At 46.2% G+C, this 14215-nt stretch overlaps 1 protein-coding gene across 1 annotated transcript; it reads right to left on the reverse strand.

Moving 5' to 3' along the window:
• Positions 1–9349: 9349 nt before the first annotated feature.
• LOC143891219 (uncharacterized) lies at positions 9350–9841 on the reverse strand. Its single transcript, XM_077395846.1, has one exon. The coding sequence runs from the start codon at positions 9839–9841 to the stop codon at positions 9350–9352; it is 492 nt and encodes a 163-aa protein (XP_077251961.1).
• Between the last annotated feature and the right edge of the window lie 4374 nt (positions 9842–14215).

Genomic DNA, 14215 nt, shown 5'->3' on the forward strand with positions numbered 1-14215 from the left:
ATAAAAGATCAACTCTTAATGATTTCATTGATGAACCAGTCATCTCTTCGCAAAGAGTAACTAAGATGCATGATTTTGATCAAAGACCGGACTCAAGTAACTTGAAACAATTTTTGGAGGTCAAACCTTTTTCAAAGACGCAAAGCATTCTATTGAAGTTTAAAAATTGCTGGAGTAAATTCTAAACTCCTCTGGGATAAAGATTTTTCCAGAAATTTTAACTCCAAAGGAGAACAACTTGACTAAAAAGCTCAATACAAAGAGTGTTCGAACTTCTCTAGTCTCTAATTTATAAAGATATTTATCTCAAGTATCAATGATTATTTGACATCTTTTATGACATAAGTCATAAAAGATGCCCCTAGTATGATTACTTCCATGACAAAATTCATTAGAGAGCAACAAAAGGGAATGGGCCAAAGGCTTTTATTACTGAACATTTGAGATTACAACAAATTTTTCTGGTAAACACTCGGGTTTACAAGGCTTTTCACCGGTACAAGAAACTTGTTCTATTCAAAATTTTCTTATCTTTGTCATCTGCTAATACCAGAACTGAGCTAAAAGCTTGCCGACATCTGAACACTGCTCCGCTTTACATTGTCCATAGGAACCACAAATTCTCTGCTTCTCTGAATCTCTGAGCTTTTATCACCCCCGCTTTGGGAGGAATACTGACTAAACAGGACTTTGGAAATTAACTTTGACTCGACAACAGACTGACTTTGATAGACAATGACCAAAGACTTAGACGAGTTTTAAACAAGACTCCAAAAGAGACTGAATCTGCTTCTTAAACTGATAAACATTTTAAAATGGTTAAAGGTCTACCACTCTTAGAGTCTTTTAAATACCATGTTTTAAGATGTTTCAACCTCTTTTCAAGATCTCCGTCTTGGTTATTATCCCTTCAGATTGTTTAGTTTTAATCTCCTGACTCAAAGAGTAACAAAAGAAGCTTTGATGGCACTTACTCAGACATTAAAGCGGAGCCAAAGAGAAAATGAAAATTCAACCTACTTTCAGAAAGCTCTGTCCTTCACAAAGTCCTGCCACGACTAAATCACCTTTTTGGGTTTTTGATTTAGCGGACCGCATGCCTTAATTTTTGCCTGGACTGTCTGCCCTTGCAGATTTTCCATCCAGCAGGCTCAATGCCCTGATTTTTGCCTAAACTGCCATTTCAGGTTTTCAGCTCAGCGGGTCTAAGACTCCATCATCATTTTTTTTTCTGTTTATCTACAAACCTGGGCCTAGATACACCAGAAGGACTTTCAGGTAGGCTTAGGTTCAAAAAGGGTAAACCTTAGTGTTTTTGAGTGTATTTAAACCGAATCTGGACCCTCCAGACTGCCTACGTATCCCTGAAGAAAATGGGAATCAGGTCTGCGTAGTTCGCCCCATTTGGACTTGCAAAAGATGCAAGAGATGTGACCAAACCTGAATTGAACAGGCTACCTACATACCCTTAAAAAGGGATCAGGTCATAACGTAGTTAAAAAGGGATCAGGTGGCAGGATAGGTGGCGGCCTGTGATAGGCTTGCGTTTTTGCTCCCCATCAGTTGCCCCCCACTTCTCCAAGTCGTTGTAGTGACTTGGGGAAGTGTGGTGAATTACATTCCTGAGTCCGGAGATGAGTCCAAAAATCTGTTGGAAATGAGTCTGGAGATGAGTCCGGAAATCTGTTGGAAATAGGGCTGCACATTTAACCGTCTAAACCGATAAACCGAACCGAACCGGGCATTTGGGTTCGGTTCGGTTCGGTTTTTAGTGCCATTGGTTCGGTCGCGGTTTCCGTTATTCATAAACCGATTGGATCGGTTCGGTCACGATTTAGAAAAATTTTGAACCGGAAAAACCAAACCGAACCAATGGCATTTTTGCCATTTTGTTTTATTTATTTAATCATATATATCAGCCCCTTTTCTGTACTTGGCACACCCAAATCTAGTATATCTATGACTGGAAAGAGGACCAAATGGGTGTCCAAGTAAGTAAAGGGGCGAAAAATATAACTCACATATATCAGCCCCTTTTCCCCTCTCTCTGTAATAAGTTCTACGAAAATCCCTCACCCTAAAAATATCTTGTCCGAAATTCTCTCTTTCTATCTCATTTTCTTTTTCTATTTCGTCTCCATCTTCAGCCAACAACCCGCCCATTTTGCATTTTGCAGCCATGGAGGTGAAGAAAAAGGGGTTTGGTTTTATGATGAAGAAGAGGTTTTGCAGCCAAGTCTCTCTCTCTCTCTCTACACTAAAGCCCTCTGGTTTTCATTGGATTTTTCATTTCTTTTAGTTTGATCCCCTCTTTTGAATCCTTTCCACTTGACTTTTTTTTGCAAATATTTCTAGGTTTTCATACCTTTTTTTTTTACTTTTTCTAATTTCCTTTGATTTTCCACTTTTAATTGCTGGATTTTTTCCACCCTTTGCATTTTTTATTTTGTAATGTCGATTGATAGGAAGATTATTTGAAAAGGAAAAGTAGGAAGTAGATAGATTCTCCCAACCATCAATTAAGTTTTTTCTCAATAGTGATGCATACTTCTATAAATTTTGATGAAATTTCGAGATGATTCTTTTGTTCAGAAATCGTTTGGTTTCCAAGAAGATTTTGATTTGGATTTGTCACATTTGCAACCCTTTTTGCCTTGTGTTTTGGATTTGGATAAACCGTGAACCGAACCGAACCGATCCGGTCAAAACTGGTTTGGTTCGGTTCGGTTCTACCCCCAAACGGTTCGGTTACGGTTTGGAATTCTTCCAAACCGATGGCATCGGTTCGATTCCAGAAATCCCCCTAAACCGAACCGGACCGAACCGTGTACAGCCCTAGTTGGAAATGAGTCCGGAAATCTGTCCGGAAATGAGTCCGGAAATGAGTCCGGCCCAAGCCGGACTGGCTTCTAACGACGCGCCATATCCAGTCTGAAAATGAGTCCAGAAATGAGTCCGGAAATCTGTCCGAAAATGAGTCCAGAAATCTGTCCGGAAATGAGTCCGGCTTGGGCCGGACTGGCATTTAATAAAGCGTCATATCCAGTCCGGCTTGGGCCAAGCCGGACTGATTTTTGTCGTTTTGTGAAACGCGTCATATCCAGTCCGGCTTGGGCCGGACTGATTTTTGTCGTTTTGTGAAACACGTCATATTCAGTCCGGCTTGGGCCGGACTGACTTATGTCGTTTTGCGAAACGCGTCATATCCAGTCCGGCTTGGGCCGGACTGACTTTTGTGATGGACGCGAGCATTATCTTCTGTCCGGAGGCCCTTAGCTTCTTGGAGATACGCGCGTATTAGCCCATACCTTCGCCTCGAAGTGTGTGCCCGTCATATACGTGGCACCATTCAAGCACCCTCGAAGTATGTGCCCTTCATTAAATGCACACCGCCTTGGGTAAAAGGTTATAAAAAGAGGTTTTTACCTTCTCATTTTTCACTTTTCTCTTTTCACTTCTCCTCCTTCTCTGCTCTGCCAGTTCGGTTTGCGAGGTGCGTGGTTGGAGTCGTGCGCGGACTAGGAGCTTTCTACTCTGCCCGGTATTCTTCTCAGCCTTTCTATTTTCTACTTCATGTCTCATAGTAGTTCTAGTTCCAAGTCCATCTCAGAGTCTTCCTCCAGTAGCTCAGAGTCTAGTCCGGTTCAGGATTCCGTATTGTTTAGTCCGGACGTTAGAGTAGAAATTGTAGATAGCGACAACGGGGAGAATCACGACGAGGTGATATTGGATCAGAACGTCACTCCACTCCCAACAGGTAGTCTTCGAGCAGAAGGGAGTGTTGGTAGTGACGTCGCTGAGGCGTCCACAACATTTCTTCCTGGCCGGGCCGTTGAAGTCGTAGCTAGGGCCCGGATGGAAGCCAATCCTAAATACAATATGCGGGTGTGAAGATTAAAATATCAAATTGCTTATGTGCATCATGCCTAAGTTTATGAATTCATGGTAATATTGTTCATTATATTTGAGTGAGATAAATGTGTTGTCATGTGTGGTTTGAGTTTCATTTTCCTTTTTTGAAATATTAATTGTGTCCTGCTACATTATTACTTGGGGTTATATTTTTTATAGCAGCCCACATGTTGCTCTTTGAACACGATAATGATCATAGCTACCCTACCTGCCTATACATTTCGCAGTTATGACTTTTGTTTGGTTAAATATATATATATATATATGTGTGTGTGTGTGTGTGTGTGTGTGTAGCTATTACTTCGCAAAGTAGGGCTCATGTTTGTACCAATGGTTAAAAGAGTGTTAATTGATTTTAAGCTTTTAAAATGTTTATAAAATCCCTGTAGGAGACAGGCTTTTGTCTCATTTACAGAAGCCCCCTCTTAGGAAGCTTGCTTAGCCTCATTCGTGGAGTATCTCCGTAAGTAAAAGACTAACTTAGTCTTGTTAGTTGCTTCTTTCCTCTTATTCATTGATAAGGCGATGAAGGCGCTAGCCTAAGCCCATCCTTAGGAGACTTGCTCAGTCTAAGTAATGCTCTCCTCTTTATTTGGTAGACTTTCCAAGTCTTTCAAATACCTTTAGATAGAGTTTTTCCCTCATTACAAGGGCGATAATAGGGGTTTCTCCGTAGCTTTAGAAACCTTATCCTTTCTCTTTTACTTTAGATTTCGGTTACTTGTTTGAGGTTTATTTCAAGTGTCTTTGACACTAGCTTGCTTGTTCGGGGTTTCTCCGTAGCTTTAGGGTTTCGCCCTAGTTTATTACTTTTGTGTGTTCTCTTTAAGTCTTTGACCAAAAGAGTGAAAACGTTTTAAAAATCTAAAAAACACTTGAACACGTTAAAAATTCAAAACAAAAACATTTGAAATATCTTAAAATTCAAAAACATATGAAAACTTTAAAAAATATCGAATTCTTTAAATCATTTGGAGTGTTAAGCTTTTTTTAGTGGTAATTAGGAGAGTTCGTATTCCGAACCACGTTGGCTTGATCCCTTTCCACGAGGTACGTAGTGCAGCTTGTGATCTTTATCCCAAGTCCAGCCAAACTTTTAAAAATAAACTTTTCAAACCTTCAAAAAATACAAAAACTTCTTCAAAACCTTTTTTTTTAAATCTTCCCCTAGAGTTAGGAGTATGTCCTAGATATTTTGGGTGTTTTAGAGTTAGGGGGCTGTCTTGATTTGTATTGATATGGTGTGTCATGTCGTGTGAGTGTCCCTAGAGTTAGGAGGTCTCGAGTCGATCGGTTAGACATTTAGTCGAACCGGTGGCTAGACTAGGAAGCATATAGTCAGCCCATGATTTTCATTAGGTTGCACAGCTTAGACATACATAGGATGTAGGGCCCACCTGCATTAGCTTAAGGCTAACCAACTTGCATTAGTTAGGGCATATAGAGAGTCCTAAAAATTACAATTCACATGAACTTAAGCAATTGTGTAAAAAGCTTTAAAAATCAGTCGAGTCTAGTGGATCGAGTCTTGGATAGCGGTTCTAGATGGTTAGGCATCGTAGTTTAGAATAGGTCATCGAACTACGTTGACTCCGATTCTTCCCGAGGCTGGGATACGTAGAGCAGCTAGGATGGACGGCCATCTTGGTCCGAGTCAAGTCGCATTAGAGTTAGGATTTGTTTTGTCCTGTCCTATATAGGATTGATTTGTGTTTTAGGTTTTGATGTGTTTTCTTACTTTCTTGTACTGATACTATACCTTTAGCTGTAGGTTGCATGTGTATGTCCACCAGAACTTAGACACTCATTAGGCATGTCACTTATAACCTAGCTTTGCTTAGGTGACACATTTTTTCAATTCATTTCGTATATGCTTATTTCTTTATCCTCAGAAAATGCATGCTTAGGTAGACGATTCCTGAGAATTGTTCCTATTTCATATGATTTTCGCTCGAAACTCTTCGAGGTTAATAATAAATGGCATAAGAGACCAAGTGCTTGCACTCGGACGAATTGGGGGTGCTCTCAGACCTTCTCCATTCGTAATCAGGCACGGACCCATATATATTTCTGGTTATCCATGGTATACAGAGCCTATTTTGTTTGAGGATCCATGGCCGTATACCATGGATGGCGACTCTGAGTTTGTTTAGGTACGTTTCGAATCCGGACTTGTTCCCGAATCGAGAGGTATCCCTTTTATATCGCCACTCGTGCTATGCTATGAGGGTAGCATCCGTTTCGAGAGTTCCTTGGCAGAGCTCTCCTTTCACGTGGATGATCCTAGAGGCCGTTGGGGGCTCGTCCCCCACCTCTATCCCGGATCGGGGTCCACAGGCTGGCGACTCTGCTGGGGATTTGGGGATTTCCCTTTCTCTCTGAGAATTTCTACGAAAAAAAAATGAACAGTCCCCTTTTTTCTCGTTTGATTTTCTTATATATCCAAAGAAAAGCCATTGATATCGGCACACCCCAAATTAATGGGTGCACATAAATGGTGGGCGCGCCCATTTTTTATGAGCGCGCAAAATCGGCTCGGGTCAGAACAGGATTATGCACCCCCCCCCTTTTATACGAAAATGATATTTTTATCCCCTACCTTGATTAATTCAACCCCCTTCTGAACTTGCACCACGATACTATCACAGCTCGTTCGCTAGGCAAACGCACTCGGATTTCGACGAAATTTCGCAGAGACCTTGGTGGGACTCTGATCTAGCTTAGGGTGAAGTTTGGGACCCTACCTAGTTGATTTGATGGGGTTTCGCACAAACACATCGAACTTGGGTACGGTCAAAATGGGGTGTCTACAGCGGGCTCTTGTCGAGGAGAACTACCTTGATGGGTCCATGATGAAGGATATTAGAGACAAGTACTGTGTGCCCCCCAGGTTTAGGCTGCGGGCGGAGATAGAGCTTGTAATGAAAGTTCGGATGTTTGTATCTATGATGAGTTGTTGAGGGCCGGACTCAGGTTCCCGTTGCACCCGTTCTTCACCGCGGTGCTTCGATATTACGGACTGGCCCCAGCCCAGGTTGACCCGAACTCATGGAGGTAACTGACTGGGTTTGTGTACCTTGTTCATGGTCGGCTGGAAAGAAGCGTGTCTGTGCCGCTATTCCGTGCTTGTGCTCACCTGAAGAGGCATAAGGAGGGGGGCTGGATTTATATTAGCCAGCGCTCCGAGTTGAAAATAATCACTGGCATTCCTCTTCAATACACACGTGGAAGAATAGGTTCTTCTATGTCGAAGATAGGGAATCCAGCGAGCCCTGGCCGGTTCCTCTAATCTGGAATGTCCCTGATACAACTGCACTGAGTCGCAAACCATTTCTCGAGGGCGAAGATTTGAGAACGTTCACCCTAACACGGGAGGAAGTGGAACGGGGAGGCCTTATTCACTGCGCGGACTTTTCAGGGGAAGAAGTTTTGGCCGGGCTTGGTCTTAGTACTGCGACTTCTGCAAGTATGTGGCTAGCCTTGTTCTGAACTCTATTTGTTTTTTTGCTTTTTGCTTCTGACTGCTCTGTTTATGTTCACTTGTAGAGATGAAGCAACAATCAACAGTTGAGAGAATACGACAAGGGGCCCTTCCCAGGTCTCAGCTGGGGGCTCAGCAAGTGGCCCAGCAGAGCCAAAAAAGGAAAGCAGCTGAGATGGCGAATCCGGCTTATACCCAAGACACTGCGCCTCCACCGCCTCCCAAAGGCAAAACCACGGTGAAACTGGTTGGTGCTTTTGGCAAAGGAGCGGGATCCTCGAAGTCGGGGGGGACGTCCGCTGGAGCCGGAGCCCGTCCTCCCCCGGCGAAGATAGGAGACAACGTTTTTCGGCCCAACTGGGACGTTCAGAAAAATAATACTGGCTTAGGCGAAAGCCGAGTAGCTGTTGAGATTCAGAGCAAATGCATCCTGAGCAAAGATAAACAACAGGTTCTCCACGAGCCGCCAGCTACAGCCGAAGAAGCCGTATTCTCTTCGCTTTATCAGGTAAGATGGGCAATGAGTATGCTTATTTTCTGTCCATCTTTTGGTTTGATTTCTTGTATTAACACTTGCCTGCTTGTGTTTGTAGATTGGAGTGTACTTCAATGATCTTCAGGAGAAGAGTAAGAAATTCTCCGATGCAATCACGAAGTCAGAAACGGAGAATGGAAAGCTGGCGATGGAGGCTAAGGAACTTCAAACAAGTATCGGACGGGTGGAGGCGGAGAAGAAGCTGCTTAGGGAGGAGCTGACCCTTCAGAAGCAAAAAGCAGCCGAAGCCCTTAACGCTCAGAGGGAGAGGGCCAAGGAGAGACAGATAGCGGCCGTTAAGGAGGCCGTCGCAGAGGCCATACAAAAGCGGGAGGACGAACTTTTCAATTTGTCCAGTGAGGCCTACAAGATTGGATACTTCGACTGTCTCGAGCAGGTCAAAGCGTCCAACCCAACCGCGACCTTGGCCGGCCTGAATCTTCCTGAAGCACCGACGCTTGTTGACGAGGAGCCGGCAGCTATTGCCGCCGCAGTGGTCCCGGAGGAGGACTTACCTCGGAGCGGTAGCCACGGGGTCTCTTGAGCTCTCTTTTTTCTTTCTGAACCATCTCATCTGATTCTTTTTGTAATGGTCCTTAGAGACCCAAATTTTGTAGCAGCTTTTTGAGGCTCTCATCTTTTATAATGGGTCTTTGAGGCCCTACTCTTTTATGAATAGGAATCATACTTTGATGTTTTACTTGCTCTCCATCCGTCTGCTTCTGAATAGTAACATTGTTTGATTTCTTGCTGTGGGCAGACATTTGAAATAAAGTAACTTGCGAGTTTCCAAGTTTTCGTAAACTATGTCTCCAAGCGTCAGATACCCAGGTTTAGAGAGCTAGGTTCCAAATAGATAATAAGTACCCAATTTTTGCGAACTGGGTTTTCAGATATAAGTACCCAAGTTTTAGTGAACTGGGTTTCTGAGCGGCTTTGGTTTCTGCTATCCGGGCTGGTCCCGGACCAGGAGTGAGCTCCCGGCCTTTGCGGAGACGAGCCGTGGCGAACCAAGCAGCGAGTACCCTAGTTTTAGTGAACTGGGTTTCCAAATAGATAATAAGTACCCAATTTTTGCGAACTGGGTTTCCAGATATAAGTACCCAAGTTTTAGTGAACTGGGTTTCCAGATATAAGTACCCAAGTTTTTAGTAAACTGGGTTTCCAGGCGGCTTTGGTTTTTGCTGTCCGGCTTGTTCCTAACCAGGAGTGGGCTCCCAATTTTTGCGTGGAAACGAGCCGCAGCGAACCAAGCGGCAAGTACCCTAGTTTTAATGAACTGGGTTTCTCAGCAACGAGTACCCTGTTTTAGCAAACTGGGTCTCTGTATGGTGCGCGGAGATTTACAAGAGAGCTACAAAAGAGTAATTATCATTCATATTCAATATGTACATATTTACAAGTCACTTACATTGGGCGTTCTATTGGTAATATTGGCGGAGGTTCTTTGAGTTCCAGGCGTGGGGTAGCAGATGCTCCTCCAGTGTCCCCAGCTTATAACTTCCCGGGCGAATGACTTCTTTTACTTGATACGGCCCCTCCCAGGTCGGGGAGAGTTTTCCGACTTTCGCTGGTTGGGAGACGGCAGCTTTCCTCAGGACTAGATCTCCTGTCCGGAAGTTTCTGGGGCGTATCTTCGAATCGTGGTAGTTGGATATTTTTTGTTTGTAGGCGGCGACTCTGATTCGGGATTCTTCCCTAGCCTCTTCCAATAAGTCGAGATTTGCACGGAGCCCGTCACTATTGAATTGTTCATTGAAGCTGGTGACTCTGGGAGACCGGGCGCCCACATCGACGGGTATCACCGCCTCCGTTCCAAAGGACAAGTTGAACGGTGACTCTCCAGTCGATGTGCGCGGAGTGGTGCGATACGCCCATAGAACGTGGTAAAGCTCATCGGCCAGCCTTATCATCCAGCCTCTTTTTAATTCCTTGGAGCAGGATTCTGTTTGTCACTTCTGTCTGTCCATTCGTCTGGGGGTGCGCTACTGAAGTAAATCTCTGCTCAATCTTCAGGTCAGAGCAACACTTCCGAAAGTTCCGGCAGTCGAACTGTTTACCGTTGTCCGTTATCAAAACGCGGGGAATCCCAAATCGGCAAACTATTGACTTCCAGAAGAAGTTCTGCACGTTTTTCTCTGTGATCTGGGCTAGAGGTTCAGCCTCTACCCATTTGGTAAAATAGTCAATCGCCACTACCACAAACGAGCGTTTCCCAGAGGCCGGAGGAAAGGGGCCCAGGATGTCCATCCCCCATACTGCGAAGGGGTGTGGGCTGATGATTGGGGCCATCGCCACGGCAGGCTGGTGGATGCTGGGAGAGAATTTCTGACATCTCTCGCACCTTCTAACCAGATTCAGTGCGTCTTGCCTTAAGGTGGGCCAGTACAAACCTCTGAGTAGCAGTTTGATTGCCAGGGCTTTGCCCCCCAGATGTTCTCCGCAAATTCCTTCGTGAGTCTCTTGCAGAGTGTAGGCGGCGTCACCTGGCCGGAGACACTTCAGGTATGGGAAGGTGTACGATCTTTTGTACAGGCTCTCATCACTGAGGAAAAATCGGGCGGCTCTCTGTGTTACTTTGCGGGCTTCCTTCTTGGCTTCAGGAAGTTTACCGCTGCGCATGTATTCAATGATTTCGTCCATCCAGCACGATTCGTGCTCTACCTGCATTACTTCAGCGGCCTTACTTTCGATACTAGATTTCTGTAAGAACTCCATACATATACTCCCGAGGGTGGTGTATCCGGAGGCGGTCAGCTTGGACAGCACATCTACTTTTGTATTCTCTGTTCTGGAGATTCTGATGACCTAAAAACTTTTGAACTTGCTGGCTAGCTGGCGGACCTTGGAGAGATACTTGACCATGCGTTCGTCACGGGCCTCATAGACCCCTTGGATCTGGTTTGCAACCAACTGAGAGTCGCAGTATGCTCTCAGCCTTTAGGCCTTGACTTGAATGACAAGATTCATCCCGGCGAGGAGGGCTTTATATTCTGCCTCATTATTGGATGCGCAGAATCCGAACCTTAAGGCATAATCTGCGGTGAAGCTGTCGGGTCCGGTGAGAATCAAACCGGCACCACAGCCACCCTTGTTTGAAGACCCGTCAACGTACACTTCCCAGAGTGGTTCGGCGGTTGATAGACCCTGCTCTCCTGGTGAGGGGATGACTTCTGCTTCAGTCCCCCTGCTGTGCATTCCTCAGTCGTGATTGACTTTTCCACAACTGGGGTTTGAACAACTTCAGATTCGGTGGTCTGCTGGGGGATGGTGCACTCAGCTACGAAGTCCGCCAGCACTTGAGCCTTTATCGCTGGCCTTGGTACGTACTGGAGGTCGAACTCGCTCAGCTCCACGGCCCATTTTACGAGTCGTCCCGAGATGTCTGGTCGATGGAGAACTTGCCTGAGCGGCTGATCGGTCAGGACTTTTATAGTGTGAGCTTGGAAATACGGCCTCAACTTCGTGGCCGCCATTACCAGCGCGTAAGCCAATTTCTCGACCCGCTGGTATCTGATTTCGGCATCATGGAGAACTTTGCTAACATAGTAGATAGGTTTTTGCTGGAGGTGCTCTTCACGAACCAGGACAGCTGCCAGAGCCGTGGGGCTCATGGAGAGACACAGGAGTAGCTCCTCACCTGGTTCCGGCTTTGTCAATAGTGGCGGGGAGGACAAATATTGCTTCAACTCTTCGAACGCGGTCTGGCATTCCTTTGTCCAGGGCGCTGTCTTGAGTCCTTTGACTGCGCTGAAGAAGGGTAGACACCTTTCTGCGGATTTCGAGATGAAGCGCCCCAGCGCGGCTATCATTCCTGTGAGCCGCTGTACTTCTCTGATAGTTTTGGGTGGAGTGAGCTCCACCACAGCCTTGATCTTCTCTGGATTAGCCTCTATCCCTCGTTGGCTTACCATAAACCCCAAGAACTTTCCTGAGCTGACGCCGAAGGTGCATTTGGCGGGGTTCAACTTCATGCCGTGTTTTTTCAGGACCTGAAATGTTTCTCTCAAATCTGATACGTGGTCCTGTGCACTTCGGCTTTTGACCAGCATATCGTCAACGTAGACTTCCATGTTACGGCCGATCTGGTTCTGGAAAAGTCTATTCACGAGCCTCTGATAAGTGGCATCGGCGTTCTTGAGGCCGAAGGGCATAACACGGTAGCAGTAGGTCCCTTGATCTGTCACGAAGGAGGTCTTTGGTATATCTTATTCATACATCCTTATCTGATTGTATCTGGAGAAAGCGTCCATGAAGCTTAGCAATTCATGGCCTGCGGTGGCGTCGATGAGCTGATCAATTTTTGGGAGCGGGTAGCTGTCCTTAGGACAGGCCTTATTCAGATCACTGAAATCAACGCAGGTCCTCCATTTTCCATTTGTCTTCTTGACCAGGACTACGTTTGCCAACCAGTCCGGATATTGAATCTCCCGAATGAAGTCAGCCTTTAAAAGCCTTTCTACTTCTTCTTTTATCGCCAGCCGTCTTTCGAAGACGAAATGCCTTCTTTTCTGTTTCACTGGCTTGTAGGTTGAGTCTACACCAATTCTGTGTGTGCTGATCTCCGGGTCAATGCCAGGCATGTCAACGGGAGCCCACGCAAAAACATCAGCATTGTCTTGAAGAAACTCGGTAAGGTGGCGCTGGATGCTGCTGCTTAGAGAGGAGCCGATCAAAGCGACTTTCTCATCATCGTCTGGGCACAGCAGGATGGAGATGAGGTCTTTGATGGGTTGAGTCCCCCGGAGTTCGTCCCTTAAGTCGAGTAGCTCAATTGGCAGCGATTCAACAGCATTTTTGCCTTTAAGTATCATTGCATAGCACTCCCTGGACTGGGGTTGGTCTCCCCGAACTTCACTCACGCCGTTTGGCGTTATGAATTTCATCTTCTGGTGATATGCCGAAGCCACTGCACGAATCAGGTTCTGGCCAGGTCGTCCTAAGATAGCGTTATAGACTGAAATGGCCCTCACTACCAGGAAATTGACCATGGTGAACGCTTGACAGGGCGGTTCTCCGACGAGGACTGGGAGTTCAATCTGGCCCTCCACTTTCACGACCTCTCCTGAGAAGCCGAACAGATTCCGAGTTCGCCGGCCTCAAACGGTCGTCGCCTATCATCATTTTTTGGAAGGCATGATAGTACAGGATATCCGCCGAACTCCCATTATCTACTAGAATTTTCTTTACCTCCCAGTTTGCGATAAGCATGGTTATGACCAGTGCGTCGTCGTGGGGCAGTATCAGGTTGTCCAAGCCTGCGTCTGAAAAGGAGATTTCGTTCTCCGTTTTTGTCTTCTTGCTGCATGTGTGTACGGCATTTACCCGGCGGGCATATGCTTTACGAGAAGCAGTTGATGTGCCCCCTGCGGCCGGTCCGCCCATAATTGTGCCAATGACTCACCTTGGCTGGGATCGATGCGCCTCTTACTGTGAACTGGATGGCAGAGGAGACTTATTCCGGGCAGGGGGCGGCTGCGACCGTCGAGGGCTGCGGCCCTAAGGACTCTTTTCTCTTTTTTCCGGTCTACGGCCGTCACTTCGGACGTATTTTTTCAAATAGCCCCGGCCAATCAACTGCTCGATTTCTTCCTTGAGCTGCCAGCATTCATCTGTGTCGTGACCATGGTCCTTGTGGAACCGACAGTATTTTGATTGGTCTCTTTTATTTCCCTTGGAGATCATTCTAGCTGGCCACCTCACGAATTCTTCTCCGCTGATAGCGGCCAGTATGTGCTTTCGAGGTGTTGAGAGGCGTGAAGTTCTCTTCTCTCCTCTGAGGGGACTTCTCTCTCCTGGGGACGGGGGCCTTATCATCCCTACGCTGCTTGGTAGGGTTCTTGTCTTCAGAGGTTCTCCTCCGATTTGAGTCGAGGGCTGCCATCGTTTCTTCCACCGTTATATACTCCTCAGCTCCGGCCATTAGATCCGCCAGTGAGTGCGGATTTTGGCGAGCCACTGAGCGGCGGAAGTCATTGGATCTGGCGCCCGCGAGAAGCTCATTCATGGCAGCTGAGGGATCTAGGTTTGGCACTTGGAGTGCCTCCCTGTTGAAACGGCGGACGGACATTTTCAGAGGCTCATTGTCCACCTAGTGCAAGGCCATCAAGGACGCTGTTGTTTTCCTTGGCCTGCGGCTACTCATGAAATGGCGGACCAGATCCTCCCCGAAATCTTCAAAGTTGCCGACGGAGTTCGGTTTAATCCTGGAGTACCAGTCCCGGGCTGCACCGGTCAATGTTGTCGGAAATGCTCTGCAGAGGAAGCCATCGGATGCTCCGTGGACG

This window comes from Tasmannia lanceolata, unplaced genomic scaffold (assembly GCF_043159265.1).
Source record: "Tasmannia lanceolata isolate RefF3 unplaced genomic scaffold, GAP_Taslan_0.1 ptg000013l, whole genome shotgun sequence".
NCBI lineage: Eukaryota > Viridiplantae > Streptophyta > Magnoliopsida > Canellales > Winteraceae > Tasmannia > Tasmannia lanceolata.